At 30.1% G+C, this 22,612-nt stretch overlaps 1 protein-coding gene across 8 annotated transcripts in view; it reads right to left on the bottom strand.

The window, feature by feature from the left end:
- Window positions 1–1,257: 1,257 nt before the first annotated feature.
- Window positions 1,258–22,612, bottom strand: part of Gyc32E (Guanylyl cyclase at 32E) — a 41,533-nt gene continuing 20,178 nt past the window's right edge. For 6 of the 8 annotated variants that reach the window (XM_074142492.1, XM_074142495.1, XM_074142490.1 and 3 more), the window contains exons 7-28: window positions 19,745–19,999; window positions 12,042–12,224; window positions 11,142–11,271; window positions 10,880–11,029; window positions 10,673–10,793; window positions 10,421–10,505; window positions 10,180–10,332; window positions 8,109–8,255; window positions 7,705–7,880; window positions 7,529–7,628; window positions 6,779–6,952; window positions 6,521–6,697; window positions 6,265–6,385; window positions 5,325–5,513; window positions 4,860–5,028; window positions 4,523–4,663; window positions 4,294–4,417; window positions 3,960–4,203; window positions 2,925–3,115; window positions 2,681–2,780; window positions 2,455–2,597; window positions 1,258–2,381 (exon numbers count right to left, since the gene is read on the bottom strand). In XM_074142492.1, the coding sequence (XP_073998593.1) occupies window positions 2,286–2,381; window positions 2,455–2,597; window positions 2,681–2,780; window positions 2,925–3,115; window positions 3,960–4,203; window positions 4,294–4,417; window positions 4,523–4,663; window positions 4,860–5,028; window positions 5,325–5,513; window positions 6,265–6,385; window positions 6,521–6,697; window positions 6,779–6,952; window positions 7,529–7,628; window positions 7,705–7,880; window positions 8,109–8,255; window positions 10,180–10,332; window positions 10,421–10,505; window positions 10,673–10,793; window positions 10,880–11,029; window positions 11,142–11,271; window positions 12,042–12,224; window positions 19,745–19,999 (3,369 nt within the window). In that variant the 3' untranslated portion in view covers window positions 1,258–2,285. The remainder of the gene's footprint in view (window positions 2,382–2,454; window positions 2,598–2,680; window positions 2,781–2,924; window positions 3,116–3,959; window positions 4,204–4,293; window positions 4,418–4,522; window positions 4,664–4,859; window positions 5,029–5,324; window positions 5,514–6,264; window positions 6,386–6,520; window positions 6,698–6,778; window positions 6,953–7,528; window positions 7,629–7,704; window positions 7,881–8,108; window positions 8,256–10,179; window positions 10,333–10,420; window positions 10,506–10,672; window positions 10,794–10,879; window positions 11,030–11,141; window positions 11,272–12,041; window positions 12,225–19,744; window positions 20,000–22,612) is intronic. The other 2 variants (XR_012462850.1, XR_012462851.1) reach the window with 2 other exon arrangements.

Genomic DNA, 22,612 nt, shown 5'->3' with positions numbered 1-22,612 from the left:
AATGATATCCTTAATTTCCCCTCACAAAATAAATGTAATACAATTGAATTTTATTATTTTTTTGTTTTGTTTTTGTTCCTGTTATTTTTTAAAGGAAGAAGAAATTTTGTGAAGTTTGTTTGTGATATTAGAATTTCTTTTAATAATTTCTAAATATGTGCAATAAATGTTAATTATTTGTCTTAATTTTGTGTTATTTATTTAAAATCCTTTTAACAGTATTTTTTAAAATAAATTAAAAATTTTTGAACTAATAGTTTTGTACCTAACTGAATCTTTCATTTTGTTGGATTATGGGGAAAAATATATGTACTACAAAGCTACTTGTGTGATTTCAGAAAACTCCCGAGATATCTTTAGAAAATCTTACTTTGCTTTGCTCTCATATTTGACTATTTAAAGCATATTAATCCAGCGTTTAATGTAATCTAGGAAAAAGATGTTTATCAGCGAAATCATAATTTCTTTAGTTTAATACTTCGTCTAAGACTGGGTGATGTTAGAACTAGAGTACTGCTTTGAATTGAATAAAATAATTTAGTTCTAAACATTTTCGGAATAAATGATAAGTTAATATTAAATAATATTAAGTGTTAAGTGTTAATATGTTAAAAAAAATACGTAACTTCCATGACTTTTACTTACTTTAAATGTCAAGATTGTAACTTACGACATTTTAAAGTTTTGTTCATTGTTTTTAGCGACTGTTTCATTAATCCAGAAGAGAGAAAAAATAACGCCGATTTCAGTCATTTTTTATTTTTACTTTTGCCAAGCCAAAATTCAGTTCATAAGCAGACAGGATGAAGGTACACAAACCTTAAATATAACAATGTAAAAAAATATAATAGTCAATAGCCTATTGACCTAGACCCAAGGTCGAAAGCTTGGCAAAACAAAAATATCACGATCAACCTTACAATCCAAAATCCAAAGTCTTTTACATCTCAAACCTCAACATCCATACCGAGTTAGAAATTCCCCTTGTACCCGTCAAAGTCAAACTGCGTTACCTGAAATTTCACTATCCCTCATTCCAATCCAATTATCCAAGCCCTCTCAACCTCAACACTTTTTCACGAACCCTCGCGCCGCTGGCAGTGCGACCAACTGAATCCTTGACGCCGGATATGTAGAGTGCCAGTAGCATTCCCTAACGCCTTAAAGGCCTATTCCGGCTGTCATCACTGGAAAGCCGCCGTTCAAGAAATCAAGCCAGTTATTAATAGGAACAATTGTAGAAAAGACTAGATAGTATACAATTGACAGGAAGTATTTTTATTTTTAACGAATATATAGTACAATGAGTTTTATTTAACTATCAAATTCGTTTACATCATCATAATACTTTAACATTTTGAAAATAATTATAAACAATAGCTCACTTACCCTGTAAACAGTCATAGGAACACAGACTCGTTAATATAAACAAACACTGAATTGCAATTAATTACTATTACATACAAATTCCTAATAACTTCCCTTTTGGCATCAAGCAGAACTGTAACACATACATAATGGAATAATATTATTATAACACCAAAAAAAAAATCTTTGTATACCAATGTATAAAATCTGGATTACGAAAATATATTAAAAATATGTATAAAGTATTAAAATATAATATATATTTCTTTGATTTATAAGTTGAGCGAGGTTAATACTTTGATGAACACGACTTTACATTTAAAGAGAAAATTTATTACAAATTAAAAAAAAATTGAACTAAAATAGATATGTTTTTGAATTTCGTATTCGTTAGATTTATATTAAAAAGCTGACAAGACAAAATCAAATTTTTTTAAAATAAAAATCTTTGTAATTATTTGAATATAATAATATTCTAATATTTTGTGTTAATTTAAATAGTTTTAGTACTTATTTACATCAAATAGGACATTTAGTTACACTAAATAGGACAGATTTAATACAATATAAATATTTCTAATTATGAGAATATTAAATCTTAAGTATCCAAAATATTTCGCTTTTAGTTTGGACAAGTAATTTTCTAAAAAAGCCGAATTGGACTTAAAATATCTGATAAAGTAATTAATTATAAAGATGTCAGTATTATAAAGATCAACAATTGGAAAAAAAAAAATTGGGTATCAGATAATAAACCCTATTAAAGAAATAAATAACTAGGACGAGATGTACTGAATGGAGGCTAACTAAATTTATTAAAATTATTAAAGAATTAAATTACTCTGATAATTACGATGTTAATAAACAGCAAAGTATATAATTGTTTCGAGTTAAACTACTAAGTTACATTCAAATAATCAAGGATATGGATTAGTATCTCTAAACGTTATGACAGGCTCAGATCTATGTCCAGTAACTCTGGGTTGCAAAATGACTCCTTTCGAAAGGGCTTCCTAAAAATAAAAATAACATAAGAGTTAGGCCGTAAAATGTTTACAATGTTTAAATGACTCAGCGATTACGAACCTGACTATAATGTTTTGAATGAGCTCTCACAGCTCTAAGATGTAACTGGTGAAGCATTTTTGCTGCAGTAGCATCACCCGCCGCATCAGGCAGTAGCTCATTGCCAGTAGGCCTTCTAAGTAAGTCAGGAGTTTCACTGAGACCTTAGAAGTAAATCAGTTTTTTATAGGTATATAAAAAACAAAAGTAAAAAAGACAGAATTTATTTTAAATTTTGTGTTCTTACGTTCACAACTAAGGCTGTTCTGAATTATCTCTTGCAATCGAGCCAACCTCATAGCCCTGTCTTCACCAATCAACCAGTAAGTAAGCATTTCACCTTTGCCCTTGAAAAAAAGATTTCGCTTAATTTTCAAATTAATTTTAGTACCATCTCAAATTGAATAGATAAATTCTAGTGAAGAAATGGGAGTCAAAATCAAAAAGTAAAATAAATAACTAGAAAACAAACATTTAAAACAAGACCATACTTTGATATGTACAATTCCTCTTTCTTCACAAGTATAACCTCCTAGACGATCCAATAATTCTTTAGTGGTACTAGAGATATGTATCTTGAATGCTTCACCAGTAGATTCCATTCTTGATGCCGTGTTCACAGTATCACCAAATAAGCAGTATCTCGGCATTTTCAAGCCAACAACTCCTGCTACGCATTGTCCTGATCACATTAAACAAAACATCTCAATAAAAGATCTTTTCTCAATAGATTAGATAAATTTTCTTGTAAAATGCACTTTGTTACTGGTTTATTTTCAGGAATTAATTCAACGGTGAGACTATCTAGTAGTGAACGATATAAATACGAAGTATATTTTCAGTTATTAAGAGTAATACTCTTTCTAGAGCACGAAAATTGCAAATACATTGAAGTAAGTATACTAATCTTCGTCTACAACCTTTCTTTTTCCAATCCAAAATTCAAGCGAGAAGAAGTGAAGAAATATGAAAGAAATTAAAGAATTTTTTCAAAAGCGAGAAGGAAATGAATTGTTCTTTTTGATTTGTTGTGATATATGATCCTGTGGGAGTAAGCTACAGAGTTAGAACAGCTATGCGTTTCTGGTATCGCGATGGAGGAAATAACATGATAGCACAGCCAAGGAGTAGGTAAATAGTAGTGTGTAAACTATTTAAAAAAACAAAAAGTTAAAACTTGGAATAGTTTTAACAATGTCGCTTCTACGATTTAAGTTCAACTTTACTTAGGTGATTTTTCTTTTTTTTTGCGATTTAAAACCTTCTCATCAAAATTTAAGGCTTGATTATTTACAAACCAGTTCATAATACAGTTTGGTTTTTAGAAGATATAAAAATATAACATTATAATAATTGAATGCTATATAATTTACTATTAGGCTTAGTAACGGGCGTGTTCAACTGATGTGAGAGTGGGTAATTTCGAATCGGAATTGCAAGGGCTAATAACATTTATTTTCTCAAGAGTCCATTTAGATATATATGGGTCATGAAATAAAAAAAAAATCTATCTCAATAAAACTTACCAGAATGGATGCCTATTCTAAGTTTAAGAGGTTCACCCGGTCTATGTCGGATTTCCAATCTTCTTATACTGTCCAACATATGCAAAGCCATACTTGCAGTTTCACCAGCATGTCGATCCCCATTTCTCACTGGAAGACCGGACACTACCATATAAGCATCTCCAATGGTCTCAACTTTATAAACATCATAATGAGAGATAATGGAATCGCAACAGGTATAAAGATCATTTAAGAGTTCCACTACCTGTAAAAAATATATATTTGAAGAATTAAGTTTATATGTGTTATTTATAAGTTAACTCTATAAAGTTTCATTATAAAAAATAAATCAAACCTGCAGAGGCGTACTGACAGCTGAAAGTTCAGTGAAGCCTACTACATCACTGAAGTAAATTGTAACACATTCAAAACTTTCCGCTTCCACTGGTTCTCCTCTTTTCAATGATTCTGCCACAGTCCTGTTGCAAGATAATTGTTAGAAATTATGTAAACAGATTCCTCGTAGAATATGATTTGAAATAATGAATATGAACCCATCTTAAAATTAATTAGTATTTACTTACTTCGGAAGCATTCTGTTGAGCAAAGCATCAGTTTTCTTTTTTTCCTCAGTCAACTGGTTGGTCCTTTCTTGAACTAGGCCTTCTAAATTGTAAGCGTATTTTTCCATTATAGCCAGCATATTGTCAAATATGTTTGGCTTGCTACAAGAGAAAAAAAGTTGTATAAATGAATTTATAGAGAAAAATCTGAATGATACACTTTATCTTTAGAATGAAATATGTTTAACATAATTCACTTTTAACAACTGCTACATTGAGAACATAGGACGTACGCTACTAAAAGATAGAATTGTATTCTTATATTTACTAATTTATGGAAAATAAATCGTTAACTAACAGGCCAGCTTGCATTTCCTTCAATTTCACCCTAACAAATCGAAAATCTGGCCTAGTTTCTGGATCTTCGTCCCAACATGCCTGCATGCAACTGATTACTGAAGGGGCAACCTGAAGTCCGATTACGACTGGTCTTAGTCCATCTCCTAACTTCACTCTCTCAACTATTTCTAGAAATCAAAACAACCTATTTTAGTTGAATATTTGCACCGATTAATGTTAAGAACTAAACAGATAGATAACAGACAAAAATTGAGGCATGAAAATAAAAAATCTTGAAGCGAATGGAATTGAGTAATATTTATTCTGAGTGGATGTCACGATGATACATGAGACCTACTTTTACAATAAAAGGTTGAAATGTCTAAGAAAATTACGAACAATAAGGAAAAAAGGACAACCTTTAACTTAATTGATAATCGAAGGGGTTGAGGAGCTAATTAGGATAAAAACAAAGCGAGTTTACCATGATATGTCAGTTGAGTATTGCCCCATGGTCCAGCTCTTCCTGCCACTTCATGTAGCACAATTCCAAAGGAATATACATCGCCTTTTTGTGTGCCTCTGGGATGTGAATTTGGAGATCTAAGAAGTTCTGGAGCTCGCCACAATCTTCGTTTGATTTCCAAACTTTCATCCAATTCTTCATGGCCAGCTTGTGCAGAAGTTTTTTTTTCCAATATTTTAAATAGTTCTCTTTTAAACATTTACTTTGTAGAAAACAATAAATCCTAGGACAAATTAAATTTATCATTTTTTGTTTTTTAAATAATTATTGAGCTATAGATTTTTATCCCAAGTATGAGATGCAATAGGTTTTGGCTGCTAATTTCAAATGAATACTAAAATTAATAAATACAGAGGATACGTCATTCTAAGAAACTCCATTTAATTTTCAATTTCAACGTAATGCGACACATTACACTGAAAAAATATAGCCTATAGCATTGCTGCACTTTTCAAAACCATGAAAAGGACTTTCGCAATGTCACTTATCGAACATTACAAAGGCGCAAAATGAAGTAGAAAATCTAATTTGTGACATCGATCTACCCGCAACTATCGAACTCTTCGGTGAACTTTAGCAGGAAGTACTTTCTTCTTCTTTAAACCTAAATTATTTTCTCATAGCCAACATGAAAGTGAATGAGAAAAAAAAGTCTGCGGCCATAACAGATGTATTTATTCCTACACACATATTAATGGCTTTAATGTTTGTAACTATGTGTTCGATTACTTCTGCGAAGATAAAAGATAAATATATATATAAAAGAGATGTTTAGATTCTTATAGATATTTATTGGGCAGTAGCTTTACGAAATCTTTAGAATTAAATAATAATATTAAAGAAATATATTTCTCAAATATACAATATACTTTTCATGAAATCTAATTTTAAAGAATACCTTTAAATTCATGCAAGCCGAAATCAGATATCTGAAGTACCCATCTACTGTCTACTAAACAGTTGCTTGACCTTAAATTTCCATGAGAAATGATGTCGCTGTCATGTAGATATATCATTCCCTGAAAAGGTATTCATATTGTTTTCACAAAATCATTTCCAGAAAAACGAAATTGATTCAATTACAAGTGTTTTCATTATTTATTTTCATTATTAAAATTATTTAAATGTTCAACATTCATCTTTAGAAAAATCACCTTAATAATATCTGCAATAAGCGATGAGATAAACATATTGTCTAAATGGAGATCTTCATTGGCCAATACATCTTCTAAGCTCCCGCGAGCACAATACGCCGTCAGAATGCAAATATTATTAGCTTCCACGCACGCACCAATAAATGTAATTATATTTTCATGGCGCATTTCTCGTACCTGTATGTTTTCAAATTTTGTGAATACTTTAATTCACGGAAAATAATTTGAAATTATAAAATTGGACACAAACATATTTACCTGTTTCAATTCCTTCCTTATGTTTCTAGTCAGATCTATAGACTTTTTGTGAATACATTTAATGGCAACGGTGTTACCCTTATAGAATCCAATTTTAGTGTAAGCACGCTTTGGACTAACCTCTGGAACAATGCTTCTCAAAATGCTTTGCCGGCAAAGTTGGCCGGGATGTAACTAAATTAAAGAAATTAAGCAAAAAATGTTTACTTTAATTCAAATAACAAATTAAATAAATAATTTAAAATTAAAACATTTATTTTAAAGATACAGAGGAAAAAATATATAATTTTTTATAACATCAAGTAATATTTTATTTCAGGTAATTGCAAGATGAGAAAGTTTCTTGCATCTTGCACATAAGTTTTTTCTTTGTACTTGAATTTGTGAATAAAGTTAAAAATGCAAAAAAAAGTTTACAGTCCCAGCTTGTTAAATTCTTTTGCATGAATGGTCTCATGCATTAACGTATTGTGCATTTAAAGATAAGTACCTACTTTTAACATAATATTTTTGTTGAAATGGCTCCATTTTTTTTTTTAAATATACCAATAAATTTTATCAAAAGCTGCGTTGTATTTAAAAAAGTAAATAAAGTAAAACATTTTATTATAATAGTTAAACCCTAAATCTGATTGTGAGTTAAAAAATACTGATAAAAGAGATGCAATGAATGACATCAATGAAGAAAGCAGCAGTAAATGGGGTTAAAAAGAATAGGAATGCTACTGCACATATTTTAAATAAATTTACCATAGAATTTCTGTCGGCTTCAGCAGTTGAAATTATTGTCACATCTTTCATATCAATCTTCCACAATAAGCAAGCTAACTTTTGTTCATATCGATAATGTCTAAAATAAGAATAGTACAATTAAAACAAAATTAACAAAAATAAGAGTACAAACTGAACTGTCTTGAAATGCCTACTTGAAAGCAAAAATCGCAGCAACCAATACCAAAGCAAATAATCCACCAAGTGTTACAGAAATTCTCCATTTGTCCTTAAGGCATTTATGCCCAGTAAATCCACATAATGGCTCAGCAAGGGGACGAGAATTTCCTACCCACTGAATTGGCCGAGAGTCGTCATAATATTTAAATTCCTGTCATAAAAAATTAATTAAACTTAATATAAAAGAAAAACAAAAGAGGAGGGGATCATTCGCAATGAATTCAGCTTTTTGTATTTATCATTATTATTATTATTATTATTTAATACCGTAGTGATTAGCGCTAAAAAATAAAAATCAAGAAATCAAATATAATTTATTAATTATCTAAAAGAAATTTGGCAATAAAGTTAGTGTTTTAATTTCAAAACTATAATTTACCGGAAGTGCAGTGTTGTTTTCATCATAACGAAAGTAACCAACGGGTTGCATGCTCAATCCTAGAGTACCATTTGCTTCTTCTTTATCGTGTAAAAGAGCAACCACACTGAAATTTCCTTCTGCATCTCCATTGCTGTCGATATAAACCTTTACAAACAATAATTCTTTTAAATTGATTGATAGTTAATTATAGTATTTCGATGACTCTGAAACAATGTCTCAACCGAGCGTCTTCGTTCTTATTTGTTTCGGACACGATTTTAATAAAAAATTTGAATATTAATTAAAACCGTAGAAAGTGATCCCAAGTTATCGTACAATTAAATATAGTAAGAAATATAAAGGTTCAAAAAATAAAACGCATCTAATGATCTTTAAAATTATGAAATGATTTAAAATAACGATTAAGAATGAAATTCTAAAAAATATACAAGAAATCAAAAAATTATAGAGTATTTGAAAACTACAAAAAATATCTACTGATGATGATCTTGTAAATCGAATCGTCTAGAGTCTAGACTATAATAAAATAAAGAAGAAATAAGACAATGAAAAAACAAATAAGGCTTCTTCATACATTCATATTTATTGTTAAATTGGCTATCACCTAGAAGAACAATTTCACTAGAGAGCCTGGGTAGTTACTTTACTTGGATCCTCTGCCTTTAACTTGGAGAAACTCTATTCAAAATGTTTAGAGAAGACAATAAAAGGAAATGGTGGTAATATCAGTAAAGCAATATTAAATTTTTCAATGAATAAATTGTAAAATTTGAGGATAATGGAACTGTTCAATAATCCTTTTAATGCGTTCACGGAATAAAATGCACTAAAAAAAACTGCAATGCTGGTAAAGAGTACTGACACACATAACTATAACAACAAAGTAGAATTTTATTGTTTTTTTTCCTACTTTTTTTTTTTTTATCTTTTTCCGGTACATTTGCCTATATACACTCATTCTTCGGTAAAGACAGAGATACGATTTTCTTATATGAAGACATTTTATGGAGCCATTATCCTACCTTTACAATTACACATTGAAATCTAGCCGCCATAGCTGGGTCAAGCCGAAAATGCTAAGCTGTACAATACTGCTTCTGTTTCTTTGATAAAATGGCTAAAATATTCATGTATAAACAAATTCCTTGTCTGAATCTCACTTCTATTACAAAACTAACAAATAAATTATAAACAACGTAAACTTAATCTTACCCCCATAAAAGCCATCATTTTATATGAAACCATTTCTCCTTTATTATTATTATTAAATGAAATTTAGTGGAGATGATTGGCTCTAAAAAACATACTTTCTTCCCGAAAAAGACGATGAAACTGTAAGGGTAAATTAATTTACTAATAATCAATTATATCATAATTTATTATAAATTATAATAATTAATATTAATAGTATTAATAAATTTATAATACAAATAATTTTTCTTTCTTATTGCAATCCCAATCAACTTCTTAGACAAAGATAACTAAAGTTTCTAGTGTTAGTAAAAAATTTGTCAGTGTTAATTGTAATCACAACATAATATATTTCGCCTAATTTTTTATTAATTGTAAAGTTCAACAACGATCTGCATCTGATTAGAAAACCCGTCACTAGACTCCGATGTCTTATTAATCAGGAACGCCACTGGAAGAAGTGCGAATACGAGTAATCGTAATGTAACTAATGTTAACTCCTGCGCCAAGGTGACGTTGCCTTTCTGGCAATCTAATCTGATTTCATACAGAACATAAACATATATTTCTATTGCACAGATATGCAATATTTTAAGCACTAGTAGAAGGTTAAATTAGGATACAAAAATTGATTTAAATTATAAAAAAAAAAAAAAAAGGACATGCCTTTATGCTAAACGTAAAACATTAATTAGAAGTTAACAAACAATCCGGAATATCCCGATTCCGCAGCAAATAACGAGTTTAGAAGATTGAATGATATGCACGGTAGTAGCATTAAGGAAATTTAGAAGTTGAACAAACTGTATAAAATGCATTATTTAAATGATTCTTACGAAAATAAAAATATATAAATAAAAATAACAAATAAACTTACATCATGACCTTGTACTGAGTGATAAGATCGATTCAATATTCTGGCTAAAATGGCAGTACCATTCCTAGGATCTTGACCTACTGCTAACACTTCGGTTAAAGCTCTGGCATAAATAGTTACAGCATCATAAAGGTGGGCAGCGTGTATTGGTACCTTATTAATGTCAGTGTTTAAAAATAGAATATTAATCATTCATTAAGTGATGTTCTATATAAAATATTAAAATACAGTGCTAACTTACAGATATACTATCAAATATCGTCCTATGATACGGAACACAAAATGGTGGTTCGGCTGAAATTTTTCTTACTTTTTCACATATTTCCCTAAAAATAGAAATTAATAGTACTTGAATAAATACTAGATTAATTGAAAACATAAAAGATACTAACAACTCACATAGTTACAAGTTTGCGATCACAAAGTTAAAATATAAAATAAATAATTAATTAATAAAAAATCGCTTTAACAAATGAGACAATTAAAAACTTACTTATATTTAGGATTCCTAGGATGGGACGGGGTAAGTTTAAGCACTGACCTAAAGGCTAATATATGATCTTCTGAAGACCAGCTTGAATTGTTACGTTTTAATATCCACGGGTCTAGGTAATCTGGAAAAAATAATTACATTTGAACAACACTTAATGTTGTTGGAAATTGAATAATTAATGCAATCATTCTCATTGTTCATTAATACCTCTTTGTACAATATTACGCCGCCTTTCTGGATGATAAATTTCATCGTCGACAGAAATGACAATATATTCACCATTCTTTAGGAGACCTCTCTTTTGTAAACATTTAACAAAATCCACCAAAGCTATATGTTCACCGACGAACACATAAACTAAACAGGAAATTCAATTCTTTATTATCATTTTCAATTGAGCAATCATGACTAATTACTTGACTATTAATATTACAATGATTCAACATTCATTAAAGGAAAAAAAACTAACCTCTCGTTCTTTGATAAGTATCAGCTACAATACGATCCATTTTAGCGATATTTTTTGGAATATAATCCGTATAGTCTCCAGCAAATTGACAAATATCCGTAACAGTTAGACCATGTTCGTGAGCTAGATCCTGAAATTAAACATAAATCTTGTAACGGATACTTCTTGGATTTGGTCAGTTACTTCCTCGCACTCGAGGATGGATTGCATCGTGCCATAATTTACACGAAAATAAATAAAAAATTATGTATATATATATGCGCGCCTTCTGAAGTATACTATGTTCGTATAAATATATAGAAACAAAGAAGCATCAAAGCTATGATGTAATTATGCAAAAAAGTTATTATCCAAATTTAAAATAATTATTAATTATTTTACAAATATAATTAAACAAAAAAATAATAACTGAAGCTGAACAATTAAGCTGATGTAGCAGTAAAAAGGTGGCTTCTTATTAAAATACAATTTTATTCAAAGTAGCCTCAATGGGGAGAACATCAGTATTGTAGGCTATGGGCGTGTAAACTCCTCTTTCACCCCAATTAATTAAACTTTATGTAAAAATCAAAGTGGGTGGAAGTGTGATTAGTTAATTTTTTGCATGATTTTCGGCACATTACATTACACCCTATGGATTTTTAATATATTTTTTGTATACTCCGCAGTTTACATTAGATTTAAAATTATTCAAAAAAAACAACCTTATTTTTGAATTTTAATTTGTTTATAAATTATTATTAATTACGAGAGAATAAGTTATCAAGATTTTTATAAAATAATTTAAGGCACATCAATAAATTAATTAATAAGAGAAAACAAAATAATGCGAATGATTAATTTTGCTTTGCATCTTAGTTAGAAAGCACTAAATACAATAAAAGTAAATATAAAGAAAACCTTTATGGCATCTTTAACTTGAGGAGCCCAAGCTGGTATTTGGCCGAATACAACCACAAACATAGACCATGAAAACGCTTTCAACAAAGCAACTACAGATTTTGATATTTTTGTAGATGGTGCTAGGGTACGAGCAAATGTATGATATATCCTTTTATCGGAAACCAATTTATCAGCACACCTCTGTGAACAAATAATAATAATAATTAATTAATTAAATAAATTTATTAAAATCATCAACATTTCGTACTGTAACTTAGAATATTTAATAAAATGTATAAATGTTAAAATCAATTTTCTTCACGCAATAAGTGGGAAATGAATTCATAATAGTTCTTTATATTGTGTGCCATGTTAGGCTTTTAGCTGGAATGTAGTGCAATAAATGGATTACTGTCGGATTATTACTCGATTCCAAAACAACATATAGTGTTACTGAAATGTGGAAAAAAAAAATGTCTGGCATAAAGTGTAGATTATGAAGTAAAATAAGAAGAAGCGTCAGTTATATTGTTTCCTTTTTAAATTTATAAAGTCATGTAAAATTAATTAAGAAAGTCCTGATGAAGAGCAACAATGGTAACCGAAACGTAGAGCATCAATTAAAAATTTTTGTAAAAAGATTTTCTGTGGCCATAGCCGAATACCTAATTTAAGGCCGGTATGATTTTTTAATAATTTTATAATAGAATGAAGATAGTATGTTGCAATTTTCACACTCATTTTTTTATCTAAATTTTAAAAATACCTATAGTATATCAAAAAAGGAAACCTTTATTTTTTATTTATTTTAGTTAGAATTTGAAATCCTATATCAAGCAATTAAAGTTTTTTGCGTAAAAAAGATACTAGTAATTAACAAAACTGAGAAGAAAATTTTCAAGGTTTATTGAGCCTTATACCCTTCCATTAATGATTCAACGTTTAATATTGATTGCAAAAAAATGAAACGAAAAGTTTTAACACAAAGAAGAAAAAGATTGATTAGATACTGAATTAAGTTTGTGACAGGCAATAAGAGTTTTAAACTTTCAAGCGCAGACGAAGTTGGAGGGAGTGTTGTGTTAATTCCATCGTCAGTGAAGCAAATTTTATAATAAATGTAAAATTTCTGATACAATGACTATAGCATCAGTTTTTTTTCTTCAGAAACATGAGATCATTTATTTGTGTAGATGTAGTAGATGCTCGTATGATCGGTGAGATAAAAATACAGATCATATTTTGGTGGAAAACACTAGCCAGCAGATGTATGAGATATTAGATTACATATAACACGCGATCACCAACTGATTCATAGCTGGCAATTTATTGAAGTTAATTTCATCAATTTTTTTGAGGAAAATAAATGAAAACAATGACGCATCTGAATTTTGTTCTAAGGCATGCATTCGAATACTTTATAAACTTTTCGCTTTAAAATTTTTAATCTTCGGCATTTTTTAAAATCATCTGAATATATCAAAACATTTTGTTTTTATTTAAGGCTCTGGGCAATGTTCTCTCGTAACTGAGAACACTGGCCATCAGCAAACAGTGCGTTGTAGGAACCTCCGAGGAAGAAAAAATCTCCAAGGGCAGCAGCTGGTTTCGAGCCCAGGATCTCCGCGGTGGAATCCATTACCGTAACAGTTAAAAAAAATTATTTACATACTTCAGATAGTATAGATTAAAACAGGACGTTTCTATTTAAATCAAGTTATAAATATTTTTCATCCAAGTTGCGAATTTGGGAAACTTATGTCGTCTTCTTAAACCATAATTTTTATTTAAGGTCAATTTCTCAAAAATAAAGCAGTGATCTTAAACTTCAGAATAGATTTACTTACACAAAATGCAATAAACATGTATATAAACGATACGTTTAATATATATATATAGAGAGAGAGAGGAGAGAGTGAGTGAGAGAGGAATAGGAAAGAAATATACGTGATCTGGCAAGCTAAAATGGTGTTTACCAATAAGAACCAGTTATATCCACTAAAATTACAAATTTGTGATTCATACACATGAACCAGGAGATAAAATATACCAGTAATGTAGGTCAGTATCTTATTCACTTCCTGTTTTATTGTTATTAGGAATACAAATTGAAGGAATAGTAATATTAAGTTGTTTGTTCGATATCGGTGAGCTGAACTTTCAAGTCGAGAATCGCTCAGCATCCCCCACATAAACACCAAGTGCTAGCTGTAAAGTAACTTTTAGAAAGTTAAGTGTTTTTTTTTATTTTTCTTTCGCTTTAATATTCTGAATTCCTGTTTAGAACCGTACATCATGGTTGCTTAAGGGATGCTTGTCAATCTATATCCCTGAGGACCCTACAGTAATATATTTTCCAGACAAATTGTACCAAATAAATGTGACAAGTTTTTATATAAATGGGTCTTTCGTCCATTAATGCACCCGACTAAAGTTATGCCTATTTTCACAATTGGGCTTACAACCAAATTAAGTGTTTCGGACGGAGTACTTATTTCAAAAGAAGTACAAATTAACTCAAAACTAAATTGAAACATTTATAACAAACTATTCTCTAATGGTACATGCTCTTGAGTATTGCGACCCCATTGCATTCACGCATCGAAAGCGGTTGATCTACTGATCATAAAATACTAATAAACTTGGGCTGAAAAATGAATATAGATAAGAATACAGCACCTCCTCCCACAAGGAAAGTAACAACAAATAAAGATCCTGTTATTGAACTGTAAACAAAGGGTGATGGAATTCATTTTATCACTCGTGAAAACCTTCCTAACTGCTACAGGAAAAAAAAAACAAATTATATAATAAAATATAAAAACAAAAGTTTGTTTTTTTCATTTTCCATTTCAGAGAGATTTAACATTCAATCAGTAAGTCAACTAGACATCAATCCGAGCACGAACCGAAGAAATTTTATAAAAGATTTTTCATACTTAAAAAACTGAAGAGCTTTACTCCTTCAATGATGAACAGTTAGAACGGTTAAAACATTTTAAAAGCTCTTTTATTGCTTTTGAGGCAGAATGATTCCGTTTACTTAAAAATTGTGACCCAGGAAAGTCAGTAAGCAAGAAAATTTTCAATTAAATTTGATCTCTGAATAAATAATAAGTTCATATTTAGTCGTATAACTGTCAGAAAGTAATATTATTACTTCATAAGCTAAAATTTAAATACTGACTAAGGTGAAAATAATTTAAAATTTTCTATTTGAAGATAAAACAATAACATTTAGGTAGTTATACTTGCAAAAGTCTGATGTGAACACTCACTTACAGCAAATCTATATTTACAACTATACATAAAAGTGGCCAGATATACGATACGAAAAAGATTATTGTACGAGTTGGTAGGAATGCGTAATTTTTATTTTTTCTTTTCTATTCCTGTTACTGTAAATATTACTCAGACAATTATTATTAAGGAAATAATACTGATTCTACAAAAAGAACACACTTAATATTACAAGTGTTGTGGTGAAATCAGCTTTAATAACATTTTTAGAATCGATAAAATTGTGACTAATTGAAGTATCATTGCTTCCAATTAGAAATAATAATTTTCATTTTTTTTTTTTTTCAAGTTTTTAAAAATTCTTTCTAGGAAAAGTTTATCAATACAGTACTTAATAAGCAAGTGTAGTCATGTGTTTAATAGCAATTTAATAGACTAATTATGCAACTGAAACATGTTACAGCTTGTTAAAGTTTAAACTTGTCAAACTTCACAGACATAATTACAAAATTATTCAATATGATATTGTTAGTGTTAAAGGATCTGTTAAATTAACTTATGTCGCCATACTGAATAAATTGCATATCTTACTATAAATTATTGTGGAATTAAACTGCAAAATTTTGTTTTTACTAATGACATAAAATAATCACTAAATTTTGCCCCTGATTCGGCTTACACACTTTGTTGAAAATAATATTATTGTAGAAATCCTTTTTTCTTTGAATTTACTAAAGCAAATAATGAATTGTTAATTTATTCAGGACCTTAACCACATTTTTAACAAATAATGAATCAAATGATTAGGGTGGAATACTCATGCGATCTTCTCTTACTGAAATCTATTACGGCTCGATTAAAGAAAGTATGAGGCGAATGATGATCAATAAAATGACCTTAACACAGAGTTGGTGGTAGGTCAGTTTCACATTTTAGTTACGGGTACATAGCTTTTCTAGAAGTCTGCTTGAGAGTGCTCACGTTTCCAAAACAACTTGAATAAACTTTATATCGACACAAAATTTCTTACGGCATCCCTAACGATATTTCCAAATAAATTATTCATTTGGTTATGATAAAATTATCTGAAAAGTTTTTTTTTTTTTTACATCTTCCCAAAAAGAGCAACACAACTCTGTACTAAAACTTTCCCAACCTGTAGAAATTCTTCGTTACATTAAATGATCCAAAAGTCCTCCAACAAGCTTCATCGTCTCTTAACTTCTTACTGCCCTAAAAGCATTCTACCATTTATGAGGAAAACATTGGAAAAACTTCTCCTTAAACGCCTCTATTATTTTCTTAACAATATTCGCCCATAAAATTAAATGATTAAGTCTAAAATTAAGAAGTATTAAGTAAATCAATCAAAAGCAAATTTAAAATAATTAATAATTCTTTAAAGTTCTTATCAGGGTAAGAGTTTTCTTGCAAAAATATTGTAACGAAATTTTATACATAAATACTTAGTACTTGCTAGCTATTTGTGTAATACTGTAAAACTGTTGGTTATTTAATTAAGATTTTTCTATCTGTTTAGTATTCATTACTTGAAAAATATTGTCATAATTTTAAATATTACATATTGTCTTGTTTAATATTTTTGTCACAATTTTGTGTAATTTCAACTGAGCAACAATTTCCAGATCAGCACTAAAAGTCACATATGAGAGACAACCATATAGTATCCTTCTTTAAGCGACGACTGAAATAAATTTATGAAGGCGTTTCGCTGAAGCATCGCATTTCCCGACCAGAAAGAAGTTATAAGGTAGGGTTTAGAAGAATCTATCAGAAGCAGAGTGCAATATTAGAAAAAAAAAAGAGAGAAAAGAAAATAGTGATTGATAAGGTCGGCCAAGAGACAGAATGCCAGAAATAGAATGCCTGAGAATGTAATGAAATGGAGAACCGCCAAATAAAAAGAAAAGGGACAGAGCTAGAGAAAACAGAGCAAAACGGCATTGAGGAGATTTTGGAGGCTGTACTGAAAAAGTAACATTGATTCTTACTTTGGAAATTAAGATGATTTCATTGGCAGGCTTTTTTTTTTAGGTATCGACACACTAAATGGACAAAGGAAACACAATTTGAGAAAAATCCTTAAACAAATTACAATATGATTTAAATACTACATACTTTATGATCATATATTGACAGCTTGCCTAACATTTTATTTTTTCCTTATTTCGTAATTTTCCCTTCAAAGTTAACTTCAACAGCTTTTTAAAACTTTCTTTTTGTACTATTTTCTTCTTTTGCTTTAAATAAATGTAAATATTTAGTAAATAAATTAAATAATATTTTACTTCGAAAATGGTATTGATATCAGCAATATTGAATAACATGCTAATTTTTACTTTTTCTGGACAGTTCTGGACCTCAGCTATGGTAATGTATGACAGAAACTTAGATGAAATCCAAATTCTATACAGGAATATGATGAACCCTGATTAATGGTGTAGTTAACAAGAATCGCTTGCTACAATGGATTAAATCAGTGATAATGCACAATATAAGAAATTTTTCCTACAAAATTTTTTATATTCAACAGGAATATTGTACGTACAATCGGATTCACAAATAGGTCAGAGAGCAATCTTTATCATCGAAAAATAAAAAACAATTTCTTAGAAAAACAGGAAAAAGTAAGTTAATTAAGCAAAGCTATTATGATGGCCCAATTAGTTCGAAATGTTGCAAATTAAATTTTAATACCTACAATAAAAAATGGACTGGAAGAAAATAAAAATATTTTCATTATTTTAAAACATATAATTTATACACCAACCAAATTATCTAATAAAAACATTAATATTAAAAGTAATTATGATACTATCTTTTAGTGCAATGTCCAGCCATTTTTTTTTTTTGCTGGCCAATTTTTCTTCTTTCTTATGGATTTTTAGGTTTCGAGGATCATCGATATAAGCATCCCCATTCAGGATTGAAAGATTGGTTCAGATATTGTACTGACTGAAAAAAGAGCTCCAGTGATTCCCAAAGCATAATTATAGAATTAAAAACAAAAAACAAAAAAAAAAATGTATTTTGCATAAAGCCATTTGGGAAAGTATGGTATTTGTAAAACTTTGACTTGCAGTAGAAGGGAATGTAATTTTACTAAGATGTAAGTTATTACAATATTAGATTGAGATTGAAACCAATTTATGTTCTGTGCCACAAATAATAAATTAAAGATTATATATACGATATAAAGGAAAGAAATAATGGGACTTCTTTTTTTTCATTTATATAGGTCAAAAGTGGAGCGGAATATCAATCACATAATAGTCAGTGACCGACTTGTACTTTTATTGGGTCCTATTATCTCCACTGCTAGCAAGCTACAAGGTGGATTTAGTGCAGCTCATACATTTAAACATAAAAATGTTCAACACCCATCAAATTTTTAAAAGATAAAGATGAAATCATGACCTGGCTACAAGGATTACAATGAATTGTTTTGCTCACATTACTCACATTGTGTAATTGTACCGCAAATCATACATACTACCGATATTTTCTTATTTATGTCTTTCTTCTTTATAGTTCTTGAAGGCTACGATAGAGAACAATATCAGTCTAGAACGAAAATCCAGCACGAAACCGGAACCACCAAAATTCATATAAGATCTTAAATAACCTCCCCACAAACTAAACAATCTTACATAAGATCATCCTCTTCAACACAAATTAAACAGAAATAGACTAAGGCTGCCGATTTGGATAGTCTGATCATCTCCACGTTATCCTGAAGTCCTTGTGCGACTGGGCACTCACGACTAGAAGAACATTTTCAGTTGCAGATTGTTTTTCCACTTTCTTGGAACATTCCAAACATTACACTTTACACTTTTTTTGTGATTACACTTTTATAGAGGAGTTGCAGGTGCGCTTATCCAAAACGCAACTGAGAATAGCTATACTTCAGCCTGGAAAACAGTGGTCTACTCTCCAACGGACATCACCAAATGATCCTCAGCTTGACTATTGGTAAATAACCAATAAGATAAGATAAAAATGTAATTTTGTTTAAGCATCTTGCAAGGCATATGTTTTTTGTTACACAATATTGTGTTTATCATCCATCTGTCTTTAAGAAGTCAATTAAAGAAGTTAACAATTAAACATCATAGTACAATATTAGATGAAAATCAATTTGGTTTAATTTACAGCGTTCATTTATTTCATCCAGAGAGTTTAAGACTATTTGTGATTTCATTTCATGCTTAATTTGTACAAACTTACTACTGATACTATTGAATGTAAAAGCCAACTTTAAAACAAGCAAGTAAGTTCAAAGGTAGTAACTAATATATAAACTTTATCTTTAGACGAGTAGCAACATGCATTACCTTAGAGGAATTGCTCTTGGTGGATGGAAACCATCAAGCGACTCAGGACAATCAAGTTGTTTTAACAAAAATGTACACAAACAAAATAATTGAGCAACCACATAGGAAAAAATGTGTACTTACATAAGAAATAATTGGCAGATTCCATGCTGCCGCAACTAATGCTTCAGCACTACAAGTACCATCTGGCCCAATAAACGCCACAGTACCGTTGTCTCTCATTTCAGTCATAACCCGAATTGGTACGGTAGCTAGCGAAGAAGATGGTCCGGGATTAGAACCAATATCTGCAGCTACATATTCCATTCTACGTCCAGGCAGAAGCGATGGATCAAGATTTACAGCTTGCACGGCTAACGGAAGCGCGCCCAGACCTACCTGTAAATTCAAAAGAAGTATTTACGTAATGAGCTTTGCGCTCTTTTAGAATCCCACCTAACCATACAAACAATTGCACACTGACAATTCCAACACTTACACAAACATAGGTGAACTTTAGCTTTACATACTATATGCCCGTATTCTATGAACATATGATGGCATTTTAGTTAGCTGCAATACTTTTAGATCGCAGTGGATTCGGTTTTTAGCCACTCGTTGTACAATCTGATAATCATAATCATCTAGAAGCTCAGAGTAAGAGAAAGGAGCTATTTCCTACAAATCTTATTTTGAGAGTTAAGGGATCCCCTTTTAGTTGCTGAGCAAACTAACTCTCGAATAATTTAAACTTCTGCAATATTTCAAACTACAAAAGATAGAGGAACATTAATAAAATTGTTTATTTTGTAATTAAAGGAAGTTATTAATAGATATTCACTGAGTTTGTTAAGGTCAATGACAGAAGTGATTTGATGATACGTTTGTGAACAACATATTGCTCTTCTGTTTCTTCTATTGACCTGTGAATCTGCACCAGAATAACACCAGCAAGTTGTTTTGACATTGGCCGTAATTAGTAATGAACTTGGTGACCTCAATCTAAGAACGAACGCCCACCAACACCTATTCCATTAAATTTAAACAGCAACAAGGAAACTCCTGGTGATTACCACTACTGTGTACATCCTGCTAGAATGGATAAATAACACGATCTTAGAAACAACTTATATTTGAAAATATGTGCTATATGGCAAATAAATGAACTAAATAGTGCACTATAAAAGCATAATTTCATTTCCACTTCCTTTGTAAGAAATACTTTTTCAGAACTTTCGCTGTAAATATAAGTTTCAAGAACGTAAAGGTTGATATCAGCGGAAGTTGAAATTAGTGTAGTTATTTCATTTCCCTGGAAGATCCGATTACAACAATGCAACAAGTTAAATATTCAGAATATGCACTTTTTTATAGAAGTTTATTTTTTGTATGAATGGATGGGAAGATGGTCGTAAGGAAAAAGTTAGGAAAAGAAAAATTAATGTTCTTGAAAATAGCTGATAGTTGTATCCAATTAGCCTATCATTTTAGAAAATTCAATTTAGTAAGTATGTTAAATCAGAAAAAAGCTGATCTGCAAATACATGTCTATATAAACAAGCCAGATGAGCTAGTGCAAACAAACATCTAGAACGCAGAGGTAAACTGTAGCAGAAAACCATTCAAAAAATAAAAATAATAACACATCATCAGTTTGAAGAAAGTATCAAACAAGTTTCAATCAATAGTCCAATCAGACTTTTCCAATGTGTACAAAATTCTACTGTATTGACAGTTGTCAATTTATAGCTCCACTTTTTAATGATGAATGCGATCAATTACTTTGAAGGGTATATTACGAGTGATCGATTTTTCACCCTCTTAATCTCATGCATTTTTTTTTTATTTTTTTTTTATAGGAAATATATGATTAGAGATAATATCTCTAATATTTAACATATTATGTTAAATATGAAAAAGGAGGAGATGTGAATTAGCTCAGCGGTAGTGCGATTCCCATGCAGGGATCCCGATTTGAACCTTTAGATTTTCCCTTCCTAGCAGCTTCTTACAGCTGCCCATCTACGACATCGTAGTTGGCTAGGGTGTCTAAAAAAAAAAAAAAAAAATAGTCCAAAAAAAACTCCGGGCGATAAAGACCGTGGCTGTTGCTTTAAATTAATAAAGACAGTGATTAGTGACCTTTTTGGTTTACCTAGAATTATTTTTGGACTAACAGTTCAAATAAAAGTTATGAATCCTCATGTATATGTATAATGAGTTGAAACGAAATAATGAAGTACGGGCAAGTTTCTGTTAATAATAATACAATAAATATTTATACAAATACATCCCATGGGCCCGCGACAGACAACACTACGTATTAAAACCTTTCCAGGCAAGTTAGGCTACATTTCGGTGTAATTTTCCTTATTTTGGCTTTTCTATAGAAAAAAAAAGCTTACCAAGTTTTCTAAATATAAAGCCTTTATAACCTTATAAAGTTTTATAAAGGCAGAGGCTACTTCTCCTGGATCTCTTCAAATGCAATGCTGCTAGGAGTGTGATAACTCCCTTCGTTAACCTTGGATAAAGTTTATTTAACATGCTTCGCGACTTGTAAAGTAAAAAAAAAAAAAGACTGATGTATTTTTCTACCAAATTGGGGGCTTGTTACCATCTGAGAGAAGCTTGTTAAGTCACAAGCTAAAAATATGGTCATATGTTAAAGGGGAAATTTCTTTTCAATGTATTCTAGTCAGCAATATGTTATAGGTGGGACCCATACACATTCCTCTACGTGTAGGTTCTCTCAATGGCAAGAAATAGGAAGAAATGTTAATAAGAGCTTCGTTAGCAACTATGACAATTCCTAAAAATTATTTATTTCATAGACTTTAATAAATAATATATTATTAATTTTATTACTCAATCAGAGAATCTTCAGGAATAAGTACCATACATCCTAAGTTAACATAAATAAATAAAATAAATGCAAATATGTCTTTAAATTAATAGAATAAAAGTAAGTAATAATTAATTGAAACTAAATTAAGTATATTTCCTGGTTTT

The sequence above is a fragment of the Rhodnius prolixus genome, unplaced genomic scaffold (genome assembly GCF_049639745.1).
Source record: "Rhodnius prolixus isolate KJV_2025 unplaced genomic scaffold, Rpr scaffold_6, whole genome shotgun sequence".
Classification (NCBI taxonomy): domain Eukaryota; kingdom Metazoa; phylum Arthropoda; class Insecta; order Hemiptera; family Reduviidae; genus Rhodnius; species Rhodnius prolixus.
The sequence above is the reverse complement of the archived record's forward strand: the minus strand, read 5'-3'. Positions and strand labels throughout refer to the sequence as shown.